The sequence below is a fragment of the Pelophylax lessonae genome (assembly GCF_965119305.1).
Source record: "Pelophylax lessonae genome assembly, chromosome: 4".
Taxonomy (NCBI): domain Eukaryota; kingdom Metazoa; phylum Chordata; class Amphibia; order Anura; family Ranidae; genus Pelophylax; species Pelophylax lessonae.
This window is the reverse complement of record NC_138771.1, coordinates 235086855-235114375: the sequence shown is the minus strand read 5'-3', so window position 1 is coordinate 235114375 and position 27521 is coordinate 235086855. Positions and strand designations below refer to the sequence as shown.

Genomic DNA, 27521 nt, shown 5'->3' with positions numbered 1-27521 from the left:
GGACCACTCCCCTTGGTCCAACACCTGACAACTCAGGTAAGCTGTTTTCCAATTTTCCACACCTGGGTTGTGCACAGCAGAAAGAGCTGGAACAAACTCTTCAGCCAGAATCTGGGCAACCTCCTTGGCCGCCAAGACACTCTTTGTGCCCCCCCTGGTGATGGATGTAAGCCACAGCCATAGCGTTGTCTGATTGAATCCGAACCAGACAATCTTGCAGACGAGTCGTCCAGTGGCTCAGACAAAGCTCTATCGCTCTAAACTCCAAAACATTTATCGGCAGTTTGGACTCCTCTACTATCCAGGGTCTCTGGGCACAGAGCTTCCCTAGCACCCCGCCCCAGCCTGACTTGCCCTGGCATATTACTGGAGACTTAATCCACCACAACAGAGCAGACTGTGTGTTGTGGCTCAACCGAATCAAAATGTCCAAGGACTTTGGATCCTTGTTCCATGTGACCAGAATCTCTGTTTGCAAAGGTCTTGTATGGAACTTGAAATTGATGGTCCACCCGAACTCCTGCAGGGTAGTGACAGTGATTGTCAGGTCGCCCATCCGGGCTGAATAAAAGTCTGCTCTCAATAGGAGGTCATCTAGATACCCCAGTACCACAATCCCCCGTTGGCGCAGCAATGCCAACCCCGGGGCTAGCACCTTGGTAAACACCCTGAAGGCGAGACCAAAGGGTAATGCCACAAATTGATAATGCTCTTCTGCTACTGCAAAGCAAAGTAACCGCTAGTGCCCAGCATAGATAGGGATGTGTAGATATGCGTCCTTGATATCTATGGAGGCTAAAAAATCCCCATGATGCAGTGACGCCATTACCGTGCGGATGGATTCCATCCAAAACTTCTGTACCCGCACAAAGCGGTGCAGGGCCTTGAGATCCAGGATAGGACACACCCTGCCCTCCTTCCTGGGCATAGTGAACAGGTTTGAATAAAATCCTTGAAGGCATTCCTGAGAGGGAACCGGCACAATCACTGCTTGCGACAGCAAATCGTGTACCGCCCCTCGCAAGTTCCTTAACTGGTCTGGAGATAGTTGAAGATTGCAGGGGAAGAACCTGTCCGACAGTCAAAACTGGAATTTGATCTTGTAACCTGATCGGATCAGTCCGTGAATCCATTTGTCCTTAACCAAGGAGGTCCATGGTTCGGGAAAGAAGCGAATATGTCCCCCCACCCCAGAAGCGGGTGAGGGCGCCCCTTCATGAAGATTTGTCAGCAGATTGGAACCCCCAGAAGACCTGAACGTTATTCCTTTTTCTTGCGACCCGGAGGTTCAAAAAAGTCGCTTATGAGCAGTAAAGGAAGGCCCCCGTCAAGGACATGATGCCTTGCCCTTAGATGGTTGAGGAAGAAGAGTACTCTTTCCCCTGGTAAGACCTTTGATCAACTCATCAAACTTTTTTAGCCACACCATGCGTCTAGTAGCAATCCCCACTGCAGACACCCTGGCCACTAGCAGACCTGTGTCCAGGGATGTATCACACATAAACACCAGGGCTTGAGCCAACTGGTCCAGTAGTTCAAGCACCGCAGGAGGGAGCCGTTCAGCTTCCAAGTTACTTTTAAGTAACTTCACCCATTCAGTAACCATCTGTGACACCAGAATGTTCACAAAATAGGTTTCAATATGGAACCCACTATCACGTGTAGATGGCAGAACAGAGACTCCACCCATCTATCCACGGGGTCCGCAAAAATCGGTGATTCTTCAACTGGAACCACAGTAGACTTTATTGAGCCTGGAAACCAGGTGATCCACCTTCGGTGGCACAGTCCACCTATTGGAAACTGCATCCGCAAAAGGATAACAGCGTTTAAAGCGCTTATGCACCATCAGCATGTGCTTGATGAGCCGCCATTGTTCATCAACAATATTATGAAAAAATTGAGGACAAGGAAACACCTTACCCGATTTTTGGGATTTGCTGGAGCCAAAAGACACCTGCGTACCCGACACTGTAGATTCATCAGCCAATTTTAAAGTTTCCCACACAGAAACTATCAGTGCTTCCACCAAAGCGTGTTCCTGCGCGGCGACTGACGAGGACAGGACCTCTTCACTGTCAGAATGCAAAGACACCGACCCATCAGGGTGGGATACGTCTGCGGCAGCCATCTCTAACCCAGAATCTGAGGACACTGCCGATGGAGGTGAAGGCAGGGGGCGTTTGCGGCTGGCAACACTTGTAATTACAAAATCTACCTTTGACACCAAGCTTTGTAAAACTGCTGTGAGATCAGGCCGGGAACTGTGACCCAGAAGGGTCCGTAGCTGCACCTAAATGGTCTGTGGGTGAAATATATCCCGGGACTCCATATTTACACTTATCAGAAAAAATAATGCAGTGTTCCTGCAAAAACCCCCACTAGTACAAACTAATAGCAGAGTGTATGAGGGAAACCCACAGGAGACCCCAGAAAAATTTTACCAAACTGCTCCTTGCCTTCCTCGGGAGGCTGCCAGCATGTTCTGTGAAAATGAAAGTAAAAAAGATCTCCCAGGAAGAAGAAAGAACAGCCTGGGTCTTTGCTAGAATTAAAGTGCCATGCCACATGCCTGTCCAACGATATGGACCACAAGAAAAACGGCCGCCCCATGCATTCCTATAAAGAACTACAAAAAAAATGGCTGCCCATGTATTACAATGGGAATATAGAAAGCATGGATCTACAGCAAAATGGAGGCCCCCACAGCGTGCCATGCGGTCTCCAGGAACCCCAAAGGAGGGCCCGAACAGTAGGCATCGGAGAGGCCCCTAGGAAGGGACCCCACCAGGACAAGCCACCCCCATAAATTATCTCATAAAATTACACTGTTAAAATGTTTTTGCATTCATGCAGAAGTTACAAAAATAAATATTAATAACAACGTTTTAAGTGCCCATCAGAGCAGCCTCATCAGTGCCCATCAAGGGTCTGGAGGGTGGGGGCTGAAGAGCACTGGGGAGGGGCTGGAAGGGGGGCTGAAGAGCACTGGGGGGGGCTGAAGAGCACGGGGGGGCTGAAGAGCACTGAGGGGCTGCAGGGGGGCTGAAGAGCAATGGGGAGGGCTGGAGGGGGGGCTGAAGAGCACTGAGGGGGGGGGGGGCTGGAGGGGGGAAGCTGAAGAGCACTGGGAGGGCTGAAGAGGGGGGGCTGAAGAGCACTAAGGGGCTGGAGAGGGGGGGGCTGTACAGCACTAGGGCCAGCAAAAAAAAAGAAGTTGGATAGGAGGGGGATGGGGCGGCTGCATATAGAGGAATTGATCTTTGCATATTCCTCCTGCAAGCGTTGAATGCCTGCAGAGAGGAGAATCAGAATATGGAAAGATCAATTCCTCTATATGCAGCCGCTCCTTCTATGCAGTCACACAGGGAGGCTGCTCAATCCTCGGGCACTCACCATCTTCCAGCCCCCGGGAGCAGCGCAGCACAGACAGAGGGAGCAAGCTGCCTTAACGGGAAGAGATGATCGGCGCGAGTACCGGTGTAGCATGAAGATAACCCCCATTGGTATGCCACTGCTGGCCGGATAGTGTCAGAGCGTAGATCATCCAACTGTAACAGCTTGTAATTGTGCTCGGTGACACACACAGTCCCGCCTCCTAGCCCGCCTTCTTTGATAGACGTCACACGTCCTGGTTGGCCAGGTGTTCTGTCCACCAAAGAAGCATGGCTAGGAGGCGAGACTGTGTGTGTCAGCGAGCGCCCGGCAATTACAATTAAAGCTGATACAGTTGGATGATCCGCGCTCTGACATTATTCAGTCCATCAGGTGGCCGGCTTTCATCTCCTCTCGCTCCCGGAGCTCGCCCTACATAATTAAAAAAAAAAATGCGAGCAGGCGAGTTGAAAATTTGAGGGCTGTATATATATATATATATATATATATATATATATATATATATACACACATACATGAAACTTCATGAATCCTGATGTACTGACAGCTTTTCACATTTCTTGAAGCCCATAAATGCCAGGACAGTACAATTATCCCCCAAATTATCCCTTTTTGGAAAGTAGACAATCCAAGGTATTTAGTAGGAGGCATGGCAGGTTTTTGAAGTTGTAATTTTTTGTCACTTTTTTTTGGAAAATAAAGACATTTTTTTCACAATTTTTTTTATCTTACATATGGTCACCAGTGCAGTACAGCATCATTATATAACTGGTGTGGCAGTGATCAGGGACACTAACTGCTGACGGTATGAAAAAAAAAAATATTTATTTAAATTTTTTTTTTTCTTTGTTATTACATTTTCAATTTTTTTTTTTAAAACACTATGATCAGAGCAATACATTGTTACCATAGTAACTATTGTTAGTGTAACATAGTACTATTCTGGGGAAGTGATCAGGATTTTTTTTTTCCTTTTCCACCTTATGATTGCTTATACTGTACCAGTGATTTTCATTGGTATAAGCAGCCATTTTTACTGAATTAAACTGATTCATTCAGTGTGTATTGTTGGCCACAGCTAATTACATGGTACAGATGGGCTGTGATTGGTTCTGTCTGTACCATGTGATTACTATGACCAATCACAGCTAGCAACACAACTGTACACAATAGATGGCATGACAGGAAGCCATCCTCTGTTTACAATTGTCATGTGATCGGCTGTGATTGGTTACAGCAATCACATTGTACCAGCAGCGAGCTGGTACACTGATCAGTCATCCAGTGGACACAGTCGGTTACATATCGCAGTGCAGCACGGCCCGTTCCGAGAGGACCTCATATGACGTCTATCCAGTACTATGAATGTCCCAGCCACCCGTCAGTTGACAATAGGCTGGGTGGGAAGTGGTTAAGAAGAAACAGGCTAGAGATGCATCATGACATTTCTTTTGAGACCAAGGGATTGATTTACTAAACGCACTTTGCAAGGGAAGTTGCACTTTGAAAGAACATTTTCCACAGAGCTTGGTGAGTGCTGTGATTTTCTGCTGACTTCCACCATTCAATCATGTACTAGTAAAAATGCTGTTCTTTATTTTCCTTGCAAGTTATTAGGTATTCTTTTCAAAGTGAAATTTAACTGCATTCACTAAGCCCTGGGGAAAATTCCCTTGTAAATTGCAACTTCAATGGCAAAGTGAAATGCCTGTTTGCCTTTAGTAAATCAACCTCCAACTTACATGCAATACGCAGAGGATATACTGTACATAATGGGAAAAAATCAATGTCCTGAGGGGTGAACTTGCTTTTGGAATGAAACATGCACTCAAGCATCCAAATTTAATATTTTAGAGGCAAAACCTTATTCGTATCCATGAATGATTTATGGGAAAACTGTAATATGCAAATACAAAGAATCATATACCAGAGACAAATACACTCGCCAAGTTTATCTGCATGTCTCCTAAAAAATAAACATAACTGTTTTAAAGCCAATTATTTTTCCTTTTTTGTGACAAAAATTGTTACCTTTCTGTATTCATTTTAGTTGATGCCACTTTCCTGTTCTTCTCTCCAAATAAGATTGTGTTTTTAATGTCATCTTCTGTGAAGACTTCAATTTCAGTCAGTCCTGGAACAGTTACTGCTTTCCCTTGTGATCTGATTTCTAACTGTTTGTTGCCATTTTGTGAAAGGAGATCACATATGTTTTCGTTGTAGATCTCAAGCATTGAAATCTAGTATGAGAAAAGCATACATTAACATGGTCCTAGCACAAACATACAACACCTTAGGGGTCTATTTATAAAAAATAAAAAAAATGCTGTAATAATTCCACAAGTTATGGCAACTAGAAGAAGCTGCCAATCATAGGAAATAAACTTATTAGACACATATACAGCCATTATTACTGCCAGCTGTGCAAATGCTTGTGATATTTATACAGTCACTTTTTTAATAATGGACATCCAAGATAAAACCTCTGAACTTGAACAACTTATAACTAAATGTGCATTATTTTGAATGATAGAATATATAATTATAAGGCAGGAAAAAATATTAGAGAGCCCAATGCAAATATGAACACTCAATTATTGACATAAGGCATAAAAGAGTTTCTCTAAGTACACTTTGCCTGCTATTACAGACCCAAAAACAAGAGTACTGTCCATGATGCTTTTTTTTTTATTTGCATGAACATTCAAATTTTTAGGAAAAGCTTTTTGGGTATCCTTCATCAAGGTCCTAAAAAGGGGATGTAAGTGCAAAAAAAATAAAAAAAAAAATATATATATATATATATAAAATTTAAAAAAGTACCACGGACAATTGTTTTTGTAACAAGTGCACTAATACAGCTACAATTAACCCTTACTACAGACCCTAAACTTACTTGATTTTGTTGATGCGGCTCAGGTTATATCATTGCATGTCATACAAAGGCGGCACAAGAAACTATTTTACTGATGTTTCTCATGACGACCTATGCGCTTCAATTTTATTTTACCCAAGCTAGGTATCATTGTCTAGTAGTCATTGCAGAGATTTTTTTTCATATGTTATACGACAGGTTTGTATTAAAGTAGAAGATGAACCCTATCTTTCCCAAAGGTCGCTGATGCCTAGATTGGCAATTGCTAAGTAATAACTGACATACAGGGCAACTTTTTGATGAAGCATAGGGTGCCACAGTTGCTGGAGATGGGGGGGGGGGCTTTGTTTCACCCATGTCGCCATGATCCCTACCTGCAGAGGCATCATTATTGGAGCATCACCATCACTTACAATACATGTACATGATTTCAGTGCTGAGGTCTTCCCTGATAAGCTCATTCCCATCATGCAGTGCCAATGAGTACATAGTGAGTGCTAGGTGTAATCCTGGACTCTGACCTGTCCTTTCAGCACCAAATCCAATCACTGTCAAAATCTTGCAGCATTCACCTCTGTAACATCTCCAAAATATGCCCCTTTCTTACCGTTGAAACAGCTAAGGAACGTATTCACTCCCTTGTTATCTCTCACCCTGACTATTGTAACTCCTTCTTCATTGGCCTACTTCTCCACATCTCCTCTTCAGTCTAACATGAATGCTGCTGCCAGACTCATCCACCTTACCAACCGTTCAGTGTCTGGCACCCCTCTCTGCCAATCCCTCCACTGGCTTCCCATTGCCCAATGTAAAAAATTCAAAACAATAACAAAGAAAGCCATTTACATGTCCGCCTGAGCTACATTACCAATCTTGTCTCCAAATATCACCCAAACCATCCTTTCTGCTCCTTACAAGACATCCTGCTCTCTAGCTCCCTTGTCTCCCCTGCTCATCTCCAGGACTTCTCCAGAGCCTCCCCCATCCTCCTGAACTCTCTAACCCAATCTGTCTGGCTATCTCCTACTATGTTCACTTTAAGGCAATCCTTGAAAACTTATCTCTTCAGGGAAGCCTATCTTACCCTCAGATAATAATCAATTCTTCTATTTCTCCCATCAGTTCATCCCTCACAGTTATTAACTTTTGTTCCATTAACCCTTTCCTATTAGTTGGTAAGCAGTGCAGGCCCCTTCTAACCCTCTTGTATTGAATTGTATTGTTGCTGTATTGTCTCCCTTTATATTGTAAAGTGCTGCGCAAACTGTTGGCGCTATATAAATCCTGTATAATAATAATACTATAATAATTGTAAATAGAAATGTATGATGTTTCTTTTGGTTTATTAAAGCTTATAATAACAAACCCAAATATATATCCACATATCCTCATAATTTCACCAAGAAGTTTGCAGGAACAGAGTGGTTACAGGAAACGGCACTGAAACGGCTCTGATTGTGTCAGTATCAATGGCTTCTCTGTGGAGTTTCTGATTGAATCAGTAAAATAATAAAGATATCATTGCGGACACACTACTGGTTGTAATTGCAATACATTCGTTTTGATTTCACATCTGTAACAGAGAACATAATCTTACTACTACTATTGTAAGTTTTGGTATTTTGTTTTAGGTAAAGCCTCCCCAGACTTTACAAGGTACCTTGTTCCCATGTTGAGGGAACATGGTCCTCATCACCACATCCAGTCCACTGAAAAAAGATGAGCAGGTCTGCAGAGGGACCTATTATCTGTTATTACAAAAAAAATGTCAGCTAATGTAAATCCCATGTCAACCCTTTTTCCAGGGATATAAATTCACTTCAATCTCAATGGCCTGTTGCCTGAATATGTTGACCTGTCCAATGATGTTCACCAGCCATTACTTCAGTTGCAAATGACAGGTCACTGATCAGCTGCTCTTTGTAAATGCCTGGAATGCTGGATGATGCCATTGACAAAAAATTTGTTGATTCAGGATGTCTGGCTGGTTTGTTTACAAACACCAGCTGGCTGGGATCTGTCATTTTGTGATGGTAGTGCTACCACAACTATAACTGTTCCAGCTGTTTGTTTACAAACTACAGCTGGGTATAGTGAACTGGCTAAATATGTCCACTTTATTTGCCTGTTCCCTGAACTGTGAACAGGATGGGTTTGAGTCTAAGGCTCCGTTCACATGTTAGCGTATGGATCACGGGCAGAACCGCCGTGGAGATTATTGCAAATCGCGGGACGCCTGTGCGTTGCCCGTTGATTTGCAATAGACCCCCAAACGCTGAGCGATGTTGCCGCGATTTCCGCCTGCCAAATCGCGGTAACATCGCGCAAAAAAAATCGCGGGACGCAATACGATCCAAAGAAGCTCTTGTACTTTTTTTGGTCGTAATGCGTCCCGCGATTTTTTTTTGCGGAAATTGCGGCAACATCGCTCAGCGTTTGGGGGTCTATTGCAAATCAACGGGCAACGCACAGGCGTCCCGCGATTTGCAATAATCTTCGGATCGCGGGCGGACCCGCGGCGGTTCTGCCCGTGATCCATACGCTAACATGTGAACGGAGCCTAACTCATGTTTAGCCCGAACCCAAACTCTTTCCTAACTTTGGTGACCTTTGCTAGTCTCACCAGCTATCAGGAAGCTGTGTTGACTCCAGATATGAAAATTATTCTTTGAATTAAGATGAAGTGAGGAGGTGTGGCCAGCTCATGGTGCCAGTTAAAGGTATCTGAGAAGAGCTTTGGCCCTAGCTCCAATCCCTACATTGCTAGAGGTCATCTGTATGATTCAGCCCTTTTTGGGTGAAATATGTCAAAGTGGGACTTGTTAAGGCTGATGTCATTGGAGTGCAGCTGACTTGTTTGTTCATTCCCTACACTGCAACTAGCTGACAAAGTACCTCTGCAAACATGGTCAAGAAAAAATCCAACGCCAGGATACTGTAAAAAGTCAGATTTCTGGATATATTAAACAGCTACAGAAACTGAAGAAATGGTGGAACCCTGTGACCAAATCTCATCACCACAAGGCTGCATGGCTAAAACCTTGAGGTGACACCCTCCTATTTAGGATTCACCAGCAACCTCCTACTACTCGAATAACGTTGCCAATGACAACCGATCTGAGCTGGGCAAACTAGTTAGAGGACTACAGAAAAAATGGGCATTCCCGGCATACTACTCACCCTAGAACACACGTTGAAGAAGATGTCGACCACGGATGCTGATTCTAAACAGGACCATTAAAACGCTATTATTTCTACACTGAGAGGTACCATTGCCCCGACAACAACTAGTCCTTGTTCCCTTTAGTGCAGCCAATGCCCCCAGCCTTTTACTTAATAGTTCCTGCATACAGCAAAATACAGTTTGGGCTGAATTTATGAAGAAAGATTATTTATTTGGAAAGTTTTATAACAGAAACTAAGAGAAACAGTCTTTTTTTCTACAAAATTTTCATTGTTTTTTTCTTTATATAATTGAAAATATAAATCCCAGTAGTAATTAAATACACCAGAAGAAAGCTCTATATGTCTCTAAAAATTATATAAAATTCATTTGAGTAAAGTGTTGCACGACGTAATTGTCAGTCATCACAGTGCTGAAAACTGAAAAATCGCCTGGACAGGAAGAGGATTTAACATTCCAGTCTTCAAAAGGCTGCTGTTCTTACACAAATATTGGATTGGACCTTTTCAAAACATTTAGGATTGTAGATCAACCCAGAAAATACACTACTGACTGGGTGCTACCAACCTTTCCCCCATACGTTTGATTCCTAAAACCTTCAGATCTGTCCTTCTTTTCCTTCACACTGACTACCTCCATCTAACAACATAGAATTCATGCAAAAATGGGCATATAACTTTTTGCTACTCCTCTTGATAACACATTCCTATTTCCTCCCCGTGTTTATTGGACAAAACACACCAAACCTAGGCAGCAGAGAAACCTCTCCTTTTTTACCAAATTCTCACGGACTCCTATCTTAAATCACTCTTCTGTGAGATCTGTGAGTCTACTTCTTCACACATACTGAAAGAGAGGAGGTATATCCAGTTTCATCCACTCTTTACTAGGAATGAGCTGGTGGTTCAGTCCAAACCTAGGTTTGAAATTAACTTTTGCCTGTGCGGCCCAAAAATAATATATACAGGTGCATCTCATAAAATTAGAATACCATCAAAAAGTAAATGTATTTTAGTATTTCAATTAAAAAAGTGAAACTCATAAATTTTATTTAGATGTGTTACACATAGAGTGATATATTTCAAGCATTTCTTTCTTTTAATTTTGATGATTATGGCTAACAACTAGTGAAAACCCAAAATTCTGTATCTCAGAAAATTTGAATATTACATAAGACCAATAAAAAAAAAAAATGTAATACAGAAATGTTGGCTTACTGAAAACTATGTACATGTATAGTATAGTACATAATCTTCACTGATCCTCCAGACTCTGTGACCTTGATTTGAAATGCAAAAATGTCCACAGTCTGTGATGATTTGGGGAGCCATGTGCAAAGTTAGCGCAGCCTTCTAGCAGGAAATTCTACAGCACTTCATGCTTCCCTCTGCTGGCCAGCTTTATGGAGATGCTGATTTCATTTTCCATCAGGACTTGGCACCTTCCCACACTGCCAAAAGTACCAATACCTGGTTTAATGATCATGACGTCACTGTGCTTGATTTGCCAGAAAATTCACCTGACCTAAATTCCATAGAGAATCTGTGGGGTATTGTCAAGAGGAAGATTAGAGACACCAGACCCAACAATGCAGATGAGCTGAAAGCTGCTATCAAAGAAACCTGGGCTTCTATAACACCTCAGCAGAGGTATATTCCTTGCTATACTGCATTGATGCAGTAATTCATGCAAAAGGAGCTCCGACCAAGTATTGAGTGAATACTATACTGTACATGGACATGCTTTTTAGTAAGCCAACATTTCTGTATTAAAAATAATTTTTTCTATCGGTCTTATGTAATATTTTCTGAGATACTGAAATGTGGGTTTTCACTAGCCATAATCATCAAATATAAAAGAAAGAAATGATTGAAATATATCACTCTGTGTGTAACGCATCTATATAAAATATATGAGATTCACTTTTTGAATTGAATTACTGAAACACATTTTTGATCAACTTTTTGATGATATTTTAATTTTATAAGATGCACCTGCAGAAGCAGTATTTCTACCACTTCTGTATATGACACATTCCCACTGTCACTGGTTCCTAAGCAAGGGTCCCTAGGAATCACTGACATCATTGGGAATCCCTGGTCACGTAGGCAAAGAAGTGGTGATAGCAGTTACATCACAGCCTAAATATCACTGGCCATAACTGGCTAACAACATCGACAAAACATGTAAATGTGTAAAAACTTTCTGCACTATCCCTGTGTATTAACCACCTATTACTCAACCCCTGTATACTGTAGGAAGCAGCTAGCACCACTATGCATCCAACTACCTGTACAAAATGCAATAAATATATACAGTCACAAAAAAGTGCAGCGCTCTCCTTCAATAAAAGTACATTCAAATTATAGTGCATAAATAAATATCTAAAAACAGTGTAAAAATCATCTATATATAATAAATTAACGTGAATCCATCTTTTCTTTTAAATATATATACAGTCCATCAATAAATGATTCAATGTCCGTGAAAAAAGGTTGCAGTCTTATACACCAGGAAATTTTCAGTAATTGCCTCTGATCACCCTGATCACCACAGTGTCCTTCACCCCACCTATGGGTGTCTTCTCACCTGCTTGAATGGACCTCACAAATTAAAGGAGGTCTATATGCGCTTTGCAGTGTGGCACCGCTCCCACAGGCTGTACACCCCAAATCCATGGCTCTCAGCAGCTCTTAGCCTGGTGTCAATCATATAGGAGTTAGAGGAAAGAACCATAGTATAAATCGCTAAAAAAAAAGGTTTTCAGAAGTAAAAAACGAGCATTTCACAATATAATACTCTGCATACACAGCTTCCTGTTTTTATGCAGCCCAGTTCTAATGGTAACTGCCAAACGGCCATCGCCATAAAACTGGAGCATCACAGATCTTATTAAATTTGATACAAGCTATCCAGGCAGAGCATATACTTATATTTACTATCCTCCACGCTGATAGCCTTACTGCTGATATCTAAAATGCAGTGTTTGTATTGATATGTTAGCTATCTATACACATGGAGCTGCCTCTATCACATGCTATGTATAAATGTGTGTACTAGCCCCATCTAGTGGTTATATATATAATAGTGTATATAGCCCCATGTACTCCATTTATAACTTCTAAATGAAGCATAAAAAATATTTAAGAAATAAAATAAATCTAGATCACCCTTTAATATATGTATATATTATACCAATACTGACATATTAAAATTTAAGAGGAACAAAAAATAGTTACTCAAGACTGATCTACAAATTGACAATAAAACAGCTCAAATCAAATTCTATGTTAGGCCCTCAAGGGGTAAGTACTTTTGTTTTATGGATCCACCATGATTCTCTCACAAAATTCCCTCCTCTTCAATGTCTGCTCACTTTTTCTAGGACTCTAAAAGCCATCTGGCTGGGGTCCTGATTATTGTAACGCTGAGCGCTCCGGTCCCTGCTTCTGGACCGGAGGGCTTGCGGCGTTCGTTCCAGATCCACTCACCTGTGCCCACTCCGGCTCCCTCCTCAGCTCCCCGCTCACATGGTTCCCGGCGCGCGCGCCCCTGCACCATAGGGCGCCGCGCGCGCGCCGGTTGTTTGAAATTTAAGGGGCCTGTGCACCAGTAATTGGTGCCTGGTCCAAACCTCCCTTCCTGTTTCCTGTGACCTATTTCCTGTTTCTTATATAAGTGACCTGCCCCTTCCAGCCCTTGCCGGATCTTTGTTGCCTTGTTGCCTTAGTGAAAGCGTTATTTGTGTAATCCTTTGCCTGTTGCCGAACCCTTTGCTAACGACTATCGCCTCTGAACCTGTGCTGCCTGCCCTGACCTTTGCTACGTCTGATTACGCCTCTGCCTGTCCCTTTTGTACTACGCCTATATCAGCAGTCGGTAAGGTTGAGCCGCTACTAGAGGACACGACCTGGTAGTTACCGCCGCAGCAAGCCCATCCCGCCTTGCGGCGGGCTCTGGTGAAAACCAGTAACTACTTAGAACCGATCCTCCGGTACGGTCCACGCCAATCCCTCACTGACACAGCGGATCCACTCCCTGCACCGCTCCTGCTACCAGTCCGGACCCTGACAGTAAGATCCGGCCATGGATCCCGCTGATGTGCCTCTGCCTAGTATCGCGGACCTTACTACAGTTGTGGCCCAGCAGGCGCAACAGATCGCTCAGCAAGGTCAACAGCTGGCACAGTTGACCGCCATGCTGCAGCAGCTTCTTCCAGCACAGCAGCAGCCGCCTTCACCTCCTGCATCTGCTTCACCACCGCAACCTGTGGCCGCCGCCACTTCTAGAGTCCGTCTGTCCATGCTGGCCAAGTACGACGGTGATCCCAAGTTGTGCCGTGGATTCTTATCCCAATGCTCCCTTCATCTGGAGATGTCGGCTGACCAGTTCCCCTCGGAGTGAGCCAAGGTGGCATTTGTCGTTAGCCTGCTTTCGGGGAAGGCCCTGGCCTGGGCTACACCGCTTTGGGACCGCAACGATCCTGCCACTGCCAGTGTCCAGAGTTTCTTTCAGGAATTCCGGAGTGTTTTTAAAGAAGCCAGCCCGGGCTGCCTCAGCAGAGACTGCGTTATTGAACTTGTCCCAGGGGAGTTCCTCTGTCGGAGACTATGCTATCCGTTTCCGCACCCTGGCTTCGGAACTCTCCTGGAATAACGAGGCGCTCTGTGCTACCTTTAAGAAAGGCTTGTCCAGCGCCATAAAGGACGTCCTGGCCGCACGAGAAGTTCCTACCAACCTGAGTGACCTCATCCATTTGGCCACCAGGATTGACCTGCGTTTTGCTGAGCGACGAGAGGAACTGCTACAGGAAAAGGGAAGTGCTCGTCCCAGACGCTTTCCTCGTCTGGCGCCTATCTTCCAGCATCCACCGCAATGCTCTTCTGGGCCTCCCGCCGAGGAAGCCATGCAGGTGGATCGGTCTCGCCTGACCACGCAAGAAAGGAACCGCCGTAGAGACGAGAACCTCTGTTTGTACTGTGCCAGTACTGAGCACTTTCTAAAGGACTGTCCTCTCCGTCCACCGCGTCAGGGAAACGCTCGCACCTAGTCAGCGTGGGAGAGGCGTTGCTAGGTGTGAATACCTCCTCTCCACGCATTACGGTACCCGTGCGGATTTCCATGTCCGCCAAGATCTCCTTTGCTGCCTCTGCCTTTCTGGATTCCGGTTCATCCGGTAACTTCATCGATGCCTCGCTGGTGAACAAGTTCCACATCCCTGTGGTTCGTTTACTGAAGCCCATCTTCATCTCCACAGTTAATGGAGAGGTACTCGACGGTATGGTGCAGTTCCGTACAGAACCCCTCCAGATGGACATCGGAGTCCTGCATTCTGAGCGATTGGAGTTTTTTGTGTTACCCCATTGCACCTCAGAACTCCTCTTGGGTCTGCCCTGGCTCCAGCGCCATTGTCCCGTTCTGGATTGGACCTCCAGAGAGGTTCGAAGCTGGGGTTCGGCTTGTTTCGGCAGTTGTCTCAAGTCGGTACGAGTCAAGTCTGCACCTGTTATTTCTCCTCCTCCTGGTCTGCCTGAACCATATGCGGATTTTCCAGACGTTTTTTGCAAGAAACAAGCGGAGGTGTTGCCTCCACATAGGCCATATGACTGCCCCATTGACTTGCATCCTTGCACTACGCCGCCTAGGGGAAGAATCTATCCTCTCTTCCCTCCAGAGACTCTAGCCATGTCAGAGTATATCCAGGAGAACCTGCAGAGAGGGTTTATCAGGAAATCCTCTTCTCCTTCAGGAGCAGGATTCTTCTTTGTTGCGAAGAAGGACGGTACCCTTAGGCCTTGCATAGACTTTCGTGGGCTCAACAGCATTACTGTAAAGAACCGTTACCCTCTTCCCCTGATTACGGAACTCTTTGACCGGTTACAAGGCACCAAGTACTTCACCAAGTTGGATCTCAGAGGGGCCTATAACCTTATTCGCATCCGAGAGGGTGACGAGTGGAAGACGGCTTTTAACACCCGAGACGGGCATTTTGAGTACTTAGTCATGCCTTTCGGGCTCTGTAACGCTCCAGCGGTCTTCCAGGAGTTCGTTAACGACATTTTCCGAGACCTGCTCTATACCTGTGTCGTGGTCTATTTGGATGACATCCTCATCTTCTCTACTAACTTGGATCAACACCGTGCTCATGTCCGCTTAGTACTCTCCCGTCTCAGAAAGAACCGTCTCTACGCTAAATTTGAAAAGTGCTTGTTCGACCGTACCAGCCTTCCCTTCCTGGGCTACATAATTTCTGCCAAGGGACTACAAATGGATCCTGCCAAACTGTCTGCCATCCTGGACTGGCCTTGTCCCTCTGGCCTTAAGACCATCCAGCGATTCCTCGGATTCGCAAACTATTATAGACAGTTCATCCCGCATTACTCCACCCTTGTGGCACCAATTGTAGCCCTAACCAAGAAGGCTAACCCGAAATCTTGGCAGCCCCAGGCCGAGAAGGCCTTCAGCGCTCTTAAGTCTGCCTTTGCCACCGCCCCAGTTCTGTCCAGACCGGATCCTACTAAGCCATTCTACCTGGAAGTAGACGCTTCCTCTGTTGGTGCTGGTGCTTTGCTCATGCAAAAGACTACGAGAGGCAAGTCGGTTACTTGCGGGTTTTTCTCTAAGACTTTCTCTCCCGCTGAAAGAAATTATTCTATTGGGGATAGAGAATTACTCGCCATCAAGCTGGCCTTGGAAGAGTGGCGGCATTTATTGGAAGGATCGGTACATCCCGTGAACATCTACACGGATCATAAAAATGTATCTTACCTCCAGTCTGCTCAGAGACTAAATCCCCGCCAAGCTCGCTGGTCTCTATTTTTTGCCAGATTTAACTTCCGGATCCACTTTCGTCCAGCGAGCAAGAACCTCAGGGTAGACCTGTTGCCGAACCCTTTGCTAACGACTATCGCCTCTGAACCTGTGCTGCCTGCCCTGACCTTTGCTACGTCTGACTACGCCTCTGCCTGTCCCTTTTGTACTACTCCTATATCAGCAGTCGGTGAGGTTGAGCCGCTACTAGAGGACACGACCTGGTAGTTACCGCCGCAGCAAGCCCATCCCGCCTTGCGGCGGGCTCTGGTGAAAACCAGTAACTACTTAAAACCGATACTCCGGTACGGTCCACGCCAATCCCTAACTGACACAGCGGATCCACTCCCTACACTGCTCCTGATACCAGTCCGGACCCTGACAATTATGTACCATCTTAAAGTGCTTTGAGACACTATGTTTTTCAAAACCTGCTCTGATTTTTTGCACGTGTTCACGAAATCTGGTGGCTAGGCTCCTTGATGTGCTTCCTACATATTGTAGTCCACAACTACACTCTATCATGTAGACCACTCCTTCAGACGCATAGCAAATTAAATCCTCAATCTCAATTTCTTCTTCTGTGGTCTTAACAGTGAAACATTTCCTTCTCTTTGTATTCACCTTGGACGCTCTGCATTCATAGCATTTTCTGCAGGCTGAAAAAACTTCTAGCCCTGCAAAATTGAAGGAGACTTGGTTTTGGGGGATCAATCACAGATTTTACCACTCTGTTTCTTACTGTGGGGGCTCTTTTATATATGAATTTAGGATGTTCTGGGGGAATGGTTGTTAATATGTAATCTTTTTTTCAGCACATGCCAGTGCTTTCTAACAATCTTTTCTATTTTCTTATGTTGGATGTAATAATCCAGTAGGATCTCTGTACATATGTTTCCTTCTCTTTCTTTTCTTTTTTCCTTATCTTTCACAAGATCAACTCTCCTCATCCCTTTTACTTTTCCTATTTCCTCCTCTATATATCTTTGTCATATGTCTTGTCAGTAAATCTCTTAGCCAAAATACCAACTTCTTGCTCAAAGGTTTTTTTCTTCCGTACAGTTTCTTTTTAATTGAATAAATTGTCCTCTGGGGATATTCAATAACCATAATTTGTGATGACAGCTATCTCTATGTATGTAACGGTTTCAATCACATGCCTTAAATAATGTACGTGTGTTAAATCTTCCCCCCTGTTTTTTTACCTGTTAATCTAAGAACTCCAGTTCCATATCAGTCATTTTCCAATACAGCACAATATTTTTCTTATTAGCATTAAGTTGTTGTTTGAACTCTTCAAATTATGTTTGATCTACTTCCCATACAAGCACTATGTCATCTATGAAGTGCCAATAACACTTCAGCTCTGGTGGTGGTCTTGCAAAAAATGTTTCATATTCCCCATTTTGCCATAAAAATATTAGCGACGCTTGTGGCAAATTTTACTCCCATTGCTATTCCTATCATCTGCTGGTAGTATTTAGATCCATACCAAAAACAGTTATGGGTAAGCCCCCATTCACACTAGGGCGACTCACGAGGCAACTTGTGTCGCCCCAGGTCGCTTGACATAACCAAAGCAATGTAATTCAATCAGTGCCGTCTTAATTGCCGCTACTGAAGTCGCTCCGACTTCAGAAAAGGGTCCGGTACTACTTTGAGGCAACCAGTGATCCGACCTGTCCCATATACTTCAATGGGAGTCCCCTCCTTATCTTAATTGAAGCGACTTGTGATCCGACTTGTCATCCGACTTTGCAAAAAAATGGTATTGAACAAGACAAGAGCATAATTTTTATTAAAACATGAATATGTCTTCTGTCAACCTGGCCGTTTTTCTTGCAGGCATTTATCGGGCATTTTTTTAGGCAGGCATGTCATTTTTTGTATTTAGTGTCTGGGGGGGTCTAAAAAGTGTACCTGTCAAGTTTCAGCTCTGTAGCATGTCCAGAACCCCTAAAAAACAGCATTTTTCTTATATTTTCAGTAATACGGCTTCTCTGCGGCTGGCTTTTTTTCTTGCAGGCATTTATCGGGCATTTTTTTAGACAGGCATGTCATTTTTTGTATTTAGTGTCTGGGGGGTCTAAAAAGTGTACCTGTCAAGTTTCAGCTCTGTAGCATGTCTAGAACCCCTAAAAAACAGCATTTTTCTTATATTTTCAGTAATACGGCTTCTCTGCGGCTGGCTTTTTTTCTTGCAGGCATTTATCGGGCATTTTTTTAGGCAGGCATGTCATTTTTTGTATTTAGTGTCTGGGGGGTCTAAAAAATGTACCTGTCAAGTTTCAGCTCTGTAGCATGTCCAGAACCCCTAAAAAACAGCATTTTTCTTATATTTTCAGTAATACGGCTTCTCTGCGGCTGGCTTTTTTTCTTGCAGGCATTTATCGGGCATTTTTTTAGGCAGGCATGTCATTTTTTGTATTTAGTGTCTGGGGGGGTCTAAAAAATGTACCTGTCAAGTTTCAGCTCTGTAGCATGTCCAGAACCCCTAAAAAACAGCATTTTTCTTATATTTTCAGTAATACGGCTTCTCTGCGGCTGGCTTTTATTCTTGCAGGCATTTATCGGGCATTTTTTTAGGCAGGCATGTCATTTTTTGTATTTAGTGTCTGAAGGGTCTAAAAAATGTACCTGTCAAGTTTCAGCTCTGTAGCATGTCCAGAACCTCTAAAAAACAGCATTTTTCTTATATTTTCAGTAATACGGCTTCTCTGCGGCTGGCTTTTATTCTTGCAGGCATTTATCGGGCATTTTTTTAGGCAGGCATGTCATTTTTTGTATTTAGTGTCTGGGGGGTCTAAAAAGTGTACCTGTCAAGTTTCAGCTCTGTAGCATGTCCAGAACCCCTAAAAAAAAGCATTTGTCTTATAATTTTTAGTAGAAAACTAATGAAGTGTCTTTCCAGCTGTCTTTTTCTTTTTTTTTTTTTCTTTTTCAAAACATCATATTGTGATTGGCCAAATAAAAAGTCGCCTCACGCTGAAGTCGCGCCAAAGTCGCGCTTAGTCGCGCCAAAGTCGCGCTAAGTCGTGCCAAAGTCGCGCTGGAAGCGACGCTACTTTAGTGGTCGCGGCAGTGTGAACCGGCACTAAGCCCAAATTCCAAGCATTTCAAAATAAACTTCTTGTGTTTCCTTTTGTTGTTTGAGAAGCGATCAAGAGCATAACTCGCTGCTTCTAGCACTTGCTCTTGGCCTATAATAGTGTACAGTGAGTGAACATCAGCTGTGACTAGTTTACACGTATCGACTCTCAGATTCTCTAACATTTGTATTAGAGCTGCACGATTAATCATTAAAAAATCACAATCTTGATTCATCCCCCCTCAAGATCTTAAAACGGCATGTCCTCGATTCTTACAGAGCTGTTCTCTGCTCGCTCACAGCTGTAAAAAAAAAAAAAGTGCCTCTGGCAAATGTTTATCAATATTCTTAAGGCTGCTAGATAACTATAAACACAATGTTTTACAATGTATTATTTTATTCTTTTAGCCCCGGTTCACACTTGTGCGAGTGCGGGGTTCGCATGTAATGTCGGAGCGCACTGCTCCTTCATTACATGCGATCGGCTGTGCGGTGCGAGTTTAGCCATACACTTTGTATGGCTGAATTCGCATCGCAGCCGCAGCAAACACGCACAGGGACCCTTTTCGGAAGCCGCATCAGGATCGGATCGCACAGCGGTTCACACTTGTGCGATCCGATCCTGTGCGAACTGCACGATCGCACTGCGATATGCGATCAAACTGGGGGTGTCATTAAGATTACATTGACACCCCAAGCTTATCGCATATGGCAGTGTGAACTGCCGGGGGTGCGTGTGCGATGCGGGAACAGGCTGCGGATTCACAGCCTTCCCGCACTCTCATAAGTGTGAACCGGGGCTTAGAGCAAAGGAATGAACTTCCGTCTGTAAGTGAGGACAGTTTAACCTCTTAAAGACTAAGCCTTTTTCTGACACTTGTTGCTAAAATCTGTATTTTTTGCTAGAAAATTACTTAGAACCCCCAAACATTATATATATATATTTTCTTAGCAGAGACCCTAGAGATTAAAATGGCGATCATTGAGATTTTTTATGTTACACTGTATTTGCACAGAAGTTTTTTTGTGAAAAAATACACTTTAATGCATTTTAAAAAAACAAAACAGTAAAGTTAGCCCAACTTTTTTGTATAATGTAAAAGATGTTACGCCAAGAATCGTGAGAGAATTGTGCTCCTAATTCTAAGCAAAAAAATTGTGATTCTCATTTTATCCAGAATTGTGTAGCTCTAATTTGTATCATATGTTTGGAGTCTTTTAGAAAAGGTTCTGTTTTTCAACAAGGGGTTGAATATGACAATCAATATCCCAATCTGGCACATAATCCATCTATCCCATTTACGATTGGTCTTCCCGATGGATGGTCTTTCTTCCTATGTATTTTAGGAAGGTAATATATAATAGGTGTGCGACATGCAGACGGTACCAAATATTTTCACTGGATTTTTTCTTAACACCCTGTATGTCTTTTCATTATCCATAATTCTCCCCATCTCTTTCTTATACTCTTCCTTTTTTAGTATCAAGATCCCCCCACCTTTTCCAATGGCATACATAACTATGTATTTTCTTTCTTTTAATTCCTTTCTTTTAAATTCAGGATCAATTCTCTTTCTGTATTTTAGCTTATCCACATCGTCCAGAACTAGACCCTTAAATGCTTCAAGGAATTCATTGGCCATTTTTTGGTCAATGATGTCACCACTATCAGCACCCTTCCCTATATAAAGCTGGTGACAGTTCTGGGAGCTTTCATTAGACTACTAATATTGTTTAAAATTGGGTACTCACAGCTGTAGGGTTGTTTTTTTTTTTTTTTTCTAACTAGGATATCTTCTCTAGATAATCCATATATCTCTTCAAAACCCTTGCAAGATTTATGTCTATTCTAACTTGATATGACAAATGTTTACCCAACTTATTTTTTTATTGTGCTAGAATAGAGAAGGCTAGGGGGCAACACAGGGAGCAATAAAAACCTGGCAGGTGTTCGAAGCCATGTATGGGCAGGCTGAATTTACCCAAGTTGATCAATCGGGTACAGCTTGGGTACAACCAGTCTCCCAGATTTTACATTTGATTATTGCTAGCGGCTGGTATAGCTTCTAGTAATAATCACTGTCTTCTCCCAATGGGGACGGCTTTGGATGCTAGTTAAATTATAGAATCATGTTCACAATTAACCTATGAGTTTATTGATTCAGCAATAACATTGGTATTAGAGAAGCGGAGCATACAATATATTGTTTGTTTTAATACAAACATACCTTTTATTTTCGATATTGTCTTTCTTAGTAATTCAATAGCTAAATGTGTTATTTTTTCGGATACAGATACATATACTAGTGCTATTTTTATTCTTTGATTTGTCGCATTTGTCATGACATCAAAATTATGTTTATTGGTACAAGGTTTTGTTCTGTATAAATTGAATTAAAGAATCTTTAAAATGTGGCATTTGTAACGTTTACGTAGAGCATTTTTTACTTTTGATTAAAAAAATCAGTCAGCACAGATCTACAATCCCTTAACTAATGAAGTGGGGATAATTACAAATTATCCCCTATTGTATAAAAAAACTATGTGCTCAATCCCTAAAGTTCTAGTGCAATCTTGCAAACAATCACTTCCAAATGTGAACATGAAAAATAAGTGATGCATATAAAAATACAATTCTGAAACTACAAATTCATATAGTGCATAAAATACATATACTATGAACTACAAAAGCCAAATGTCGCTTTAAAATGATCCAAAAATCAGCTGTCAAAAAATACTGTGTACTGTATTTTTCCGTGTATAAGACGCTACTTTTTGCTCACATTTTTATGCTGTAAATCGAGGGGCATCTTATACACAGTCAGTAAGCAGAATAGAGAGCTGCGCGGGTGAGTAGCTGGCCATACTGTCAAAGAGGCTTCCTCCAATCGCAAGCTGTCGACGTCAGATGATGCTGTAAAGGCGGAGACTGTGCAGATGCGATACCGTTGGAGGTTGGAGTGCGTATATGCGAGAGAGAGAGAGAGAGAGATGCGAGAACGGAGCTGTCAGAGAATAAAAAAAATGAGTACCGGTACTGGTAAGCGATTGTCATACACTGCTAAATTCAAACTTAGTGTAATTCGCTATGCAAAAGAGCATGGCAATAGGGCTGCAGAGAGACAGTTTGGACCTCCACCCACTGAGTGAATGATCAGACAGTGGAGAAAACAGGAAGAACAATTCCTTAAGATGCCAAAAAAAAAAGGAAGGCCTTAAGAGGAAAACCAGCAAAATGGCCAAACTTGGAGCAGAGGCTTAAGACTTGGATTATGGAGCAGCGCCAGAATGGTTTATGTGTGTCAACCAAGCTTATTCAATGTCAGGCAAGAATGTTTGCAAGCGAAATGAACATTGTTGATTTTGCAGGAAAGGCAAAATGGTGCTTTAATTTCATGAGGAGAGAAGGGTTGGCCATGAGAACAAGAACAAAGTTAGCTCAGAAAATGCCACCAGTTTATGAGGATAAAATCCAACAGTTTCATTCCTATGTCATACAACTCCAGAAAAAATATGATTTTGCAACAAGTCAGATTGCAAACATGGATGTGAGGTGCCTCTCAATTTTGATGTGCCTTCCAACAGAACTGTTGATGTGAAAGGAATCAAAACAGTGGCAATCAAAACAAGTGGCCATGAAAAGACACACTACACTACTGTGCTTTCATTCTGTGCAGATGGTACTAAACTGCCTCCTATGCTTATCTTTAAAAGGTAAACATATCCTAAAGAGACCATACCACCTGGCATTATTGTCCAAGTTCAAGAGAAGGGATGGATGAATGAAGACATTATGACCATTTGGTTTGAAAAGGCTTGGTCCAGAAGACTTGGAGGGCTCTTAAAGAAGCCAGCTCTGCTTGTCTTTGATCAGTTCCGTGCACATTTAACAGAAAAGACAAAAAGGGTTGCATCAGATTTGCGAACACTCCTAGCAGTTATTCCAGGTGGACTTACAGGTCAGCTACAGCCACTAGATGTGTTAATCAACAAACCATTTAAAGCCCTGATGAAAGAAGAATGGAATACATGGATGCAAAAAGCAGGTGATAACTTGACACCGACAGGAAGAGTGAAAAAACCAACCATTACTGAGGTCTGCAATTGGGTCCTAAACTCATGATATGGCGTCAAACAAAAGGTGATTGTGAAGTCCTTTAAGAAATATGGAATCAGCAATGCCATGGACGGAACTGAGGATGATCTCACATATATCGATAGTGACTCAGAAGACAGCAGTGATGCAATAGCAGTTGAATAAATTGACACTGAAGAAGAAGAGAGCAGTGTTGCAAGAGAGGCTGAATAAAGTGATATGCTGCAAAATATCATACTATGAGCATGTAAACGTTACCTGCAGTACTGGTACTTACTAAATAAAAATGTATCCAAAACTGTGTCCTGTTTTACTGGTATTTTTAAAATATTGATTTCTGAATTTTGGGTTGGAAAAGTGTGGGGCGTCTTATACACGGAAAAATACGGTATCTCATTTCTCATAAAGTCCCAGAAAAAATAAACCAAAAAAGTGCATATGAACAATGTGCAAAATCTTCAGCAAGCAAATCTGTGCAATCACCCAGTGCGATACTTCCACCGATCACCCCAAACTGACTCACCAGATGGAGTGGCTAGTAAAATTATAAACCAGCTTCAACGCCTTGTTATACAATGTCCAGCAGACCAGCTCATAACCCTATTGTTGATATTCCCGTCTTTTTTGCTCAGGCTCCCTCATAGAGATATATAGGAGGTGTATAATTTTAGGAAGAAAGGAGAATCCACATCCAAATCTATAAAACTATGCCAGTTTATTTAAAACAGTAATAGCATACACTCACATTTTAAAAGTGTCCGCCCGACACTAAGGAACAAACAATTTATTTTTTACGTGTCTGTCTCGCCTCTGGCTATCAATCCAACGCCGCAAGCGCGATTCTGACATGTGCGATGGTATCCAACGGATGATGAAACTAGTCAGGGGTGGCTAGGACATTGGTCACCATTGCGCATGTCCGAATCGCAGATAGTTAGCAGCAGTCAGAATAAACCCCATTTTTTAATTTGATTGTAACAATTGATAACCTGTGCGCCAGACAGTGGCGTCGGCAGGGGGGGGCTGACAGGGGCTATAGCCCCGAGTGTTCCTCTGAAAAGCCCCGGGTCTCCTTTGCATGTAAAATAACTATTAGCCCCGAGTCTCCCTGAGCCTCGCCCTCCTCCACCCTGTGCTGGCTGCTGGGCGGCCCTCACCTACTTGTTCCTGGCCTACTGCGAGCCGCGGACACACTGGTTGCTCAGGTGACACAGCAGCCAGAGTGTGCGGCGGCTCAGAGAATTCCACCTCTGTGCCTAGAACTCAGACTCCACCCACCGGCCAGGCAGTCACCTCCCTCTTCTGCAGGCACTGGCGCCGTTTCCAGTCAGGCAGGACATGTGCTCACCAGCCACCAGGACCAGGAGTCGGACTGGGACCAGGTAGGTCTCTGTGCATTAATTACCCCACAAGCCCCCCACAAGGTTTCACACGTGCACAGATGCACCTCAGGTGTGCTAGGATGTGTTCCTGTGTGTGACCAGCCCAGGAGCAAAACACCCTCAGGATTTGGTGCAAGAAACGCCCCCCGTGTGTAGAGATGTGCAGCAGGTCTCTGTCATATCCTAAAGAACCAGCAGGGACCTGCTACACACCCACGCATGTGCAAGATATTCAAATTCTGCTAAAGGCTGGGCTAGGCTCACACAAAATCACATGAATTCCCAACCCACAGGTACCCCAAACAATTTAGTGTAAGCGGAACTGCATGGTGCCACAGCGATGCGATTCAGTCGGGCCCGTTTTTTTTTTTTTGTAACCACTTGCCTACTTGGCACCTTTACCCCCTTTCTGCCCAGGCCAATTTCAGCACTGCCGCACTTTGAATGACAATTATGCAGTCATGCAACACTGTACCCAAAAAAAATTGTTATCATTTTTAATTTTTTGGGAGACAGATAGAGCTTTGGTTAAATTAGCCTCAGGACCTGTGCAATTCATATGTGTTTGGTTTTAGCCCCTGTTCACACTGGTGCCATTTGCCATGCGATTTGACAGTTCCAAATCGTATGACAAGTCGCATCCCATTGTCAGCAATGCAACCGTTCAAATTGCTGTGACTTGTGTCGCAACGACTTTGAAAAAGGCTCCTGCACTACTTTTTTTTTTCCGGTTTCATTGCAACATGCATAGACTTCTGTTCAACAAAGTCGCAATAAAATTGCAAATGCGATTTCAAAGCCACACCAGTGTGAACCATGACTAAAAGAAGGATGGGGTGGCAACCCTGGTCACTGTTTGTTTTCTCACGGCGGCCCTCTGCCACCATAGTCCCATTCTGGAGCCTGTTCGATGGAGTGACACAATAGGAGCAAAATGAAGGGCCAATCACAGCAGCCCTTTACCATGTGATCAAATGATCATGGGAGTAAAGAGAAGCTGGTTATCGCCTTTTTTTAGCAGGAGAAGAAAAAATAGCTTTTTGAGGAGAAAAGAAGAAAGCTGTTAACCGACTTCTGTTAAAGGGACATCAGTCCCAACATTGCCCACCAGTGCTGCTAATCAGTGTCCACCAGTGCCACCTATCAGTGCTGCTAATCAGTTCCTACCCTCTCCTCTCCATGTCTGACCCTCTCCTCTCCTCTATTCTCCTCTCCATGTCTGACCCTCTCCTCTCCTCTATTCTCCTCTCCATGTCTGACCCTCTCCTCTCCTCTCCATGTCTGACCCTCTCCTCTCCTCTATTCTCCTCTCCATGTCTGACCCTCTCCTCTCCTCTATTCTCCTCTCCATGTCTGACCCTCTCCTCTCCTCTATTCTCCTCTCCATGTCTGACCCTCTCCTCTCCTCTCCATGTCTGACCCTCTCTTCTCTTCTCTTCTCCATGTCTGACCCTCTCCTCTCCATGTCTGACCATCTCCTCTTCTCTCCATGTCTGACCCTCTCCTTTCCTCTCTTCTCCTCTCCATGTCTGACCCTCTCCTCTCCATGTCTGACCCTCTCTTCTCTTCTCTTCTCCATGTCTGACCCTCTCCTCTCCATGTCTGACCATCTCCTCTTCTCTCCATGTCTGACCCTCTCCTTTCCTCTCTTCTCCTCTCCATGTCTGACCCTCTCCTCTCCTCTCTTCTCTCCATGTCTGACCCTCTCCTCTCCTCTCTTCTCCTCTCCCATGTGTGACCCTCTCCTCTCCTCTCTCCTCTCCATGTCTGACCCTCTCCTCTCCTCTCCTTGTCTGACCCTCTCCTCTTCTCCTCTCCATGCCTGACCCTCTCCATGTCTGACCCTCCCCTCTCCTCTCCATGTCTGACCCTCTCCTCTCCTCTCTTCTCCTCTCCATGTCTGACCCTCTCTTTTCCTCTCCATGTCTGACCCTCTCCTCTCCTCTCATGTCTGACCCTCTCCATGTCTGACCCTCTCCTCTCATGTCTGACCCTCTCCTCTTCTCTCCATGTCTGACCCTCTCCTCTCCATGTCTGACCCTCTCCTCTCCTCTTCTCTCTTCTCTCCATGTCTGACCCTCTCCTCTCCATGTCTGACCCTCTCCTCTCCTCTCTTCTCCTCTCCATGTCTGACCCTCTCTTCTCCTCTCCATGTCTGACCCTCTCCTCTCATGTCTGACCCTCTCCTCTCCTCTCCTCTCCATGTCTGACCCTCTCCTCTCCTCTCATGTCTGACCCTCTCCTCTTCTCCTCTCCTCTCCATGTCTGACCCTCTCCTCTCCTCTCCATGTCTGACCCTCTCCTCTTCTCTCCATGTCTGACCCTCTCCTCTCCATGTCTGACCCTCTCCTCTCCTCTCCATGTCTGACCCTCTCCTCTCTTCTCCTCTCCATGTCTGACCCTCTCCTCTCCATGTCCGACCCTCTCCTCTCCATGTCTGACCCTCTCCTCTCATGTCTGACCCTCTCCTCTCCATATCTGACCCTCTCCTCTCTTCTCTTCTCCTCTCCTCTCCATGTCTGACCCTCTCCTCTCCTCTCTTCTACTCTCCTCTTCTCCCCATGTCTGACCCTCTCCTTTCCTTTCCTCTCTTCTCCTTTGCATGTCTGACCCTCTCCTCTCCATGTCTGACCCTCTTCTCTCCTCTCATCTCTTCTCCTCTCCATGTCTGACCCTCTCCTCTCCTCTCT

General features: G+C 43.9%; 1 protein-coding gene across 1 annotated transcript in view; it reads right to left on the bottom strand.

Annotated features, from left to right (window-relative positions):
* Positions 1-27521, bottom strand: part of LOC309552408 (uncharacterized protein) — a 171797-nt gene that overhangs the window by 27667 nt on the left and 116609 nt on the right. Inside the window, exon 11 of the mRNA XM_082253358.1 lies at positions 5428-5636. Within this exon, the coding sequence (XP_082109484.1) occupies positions 5428-5636 (209 nt within the window). The remainder of the gene's footprint in view (positions 1-5427; positions 5637-27521) is intronic.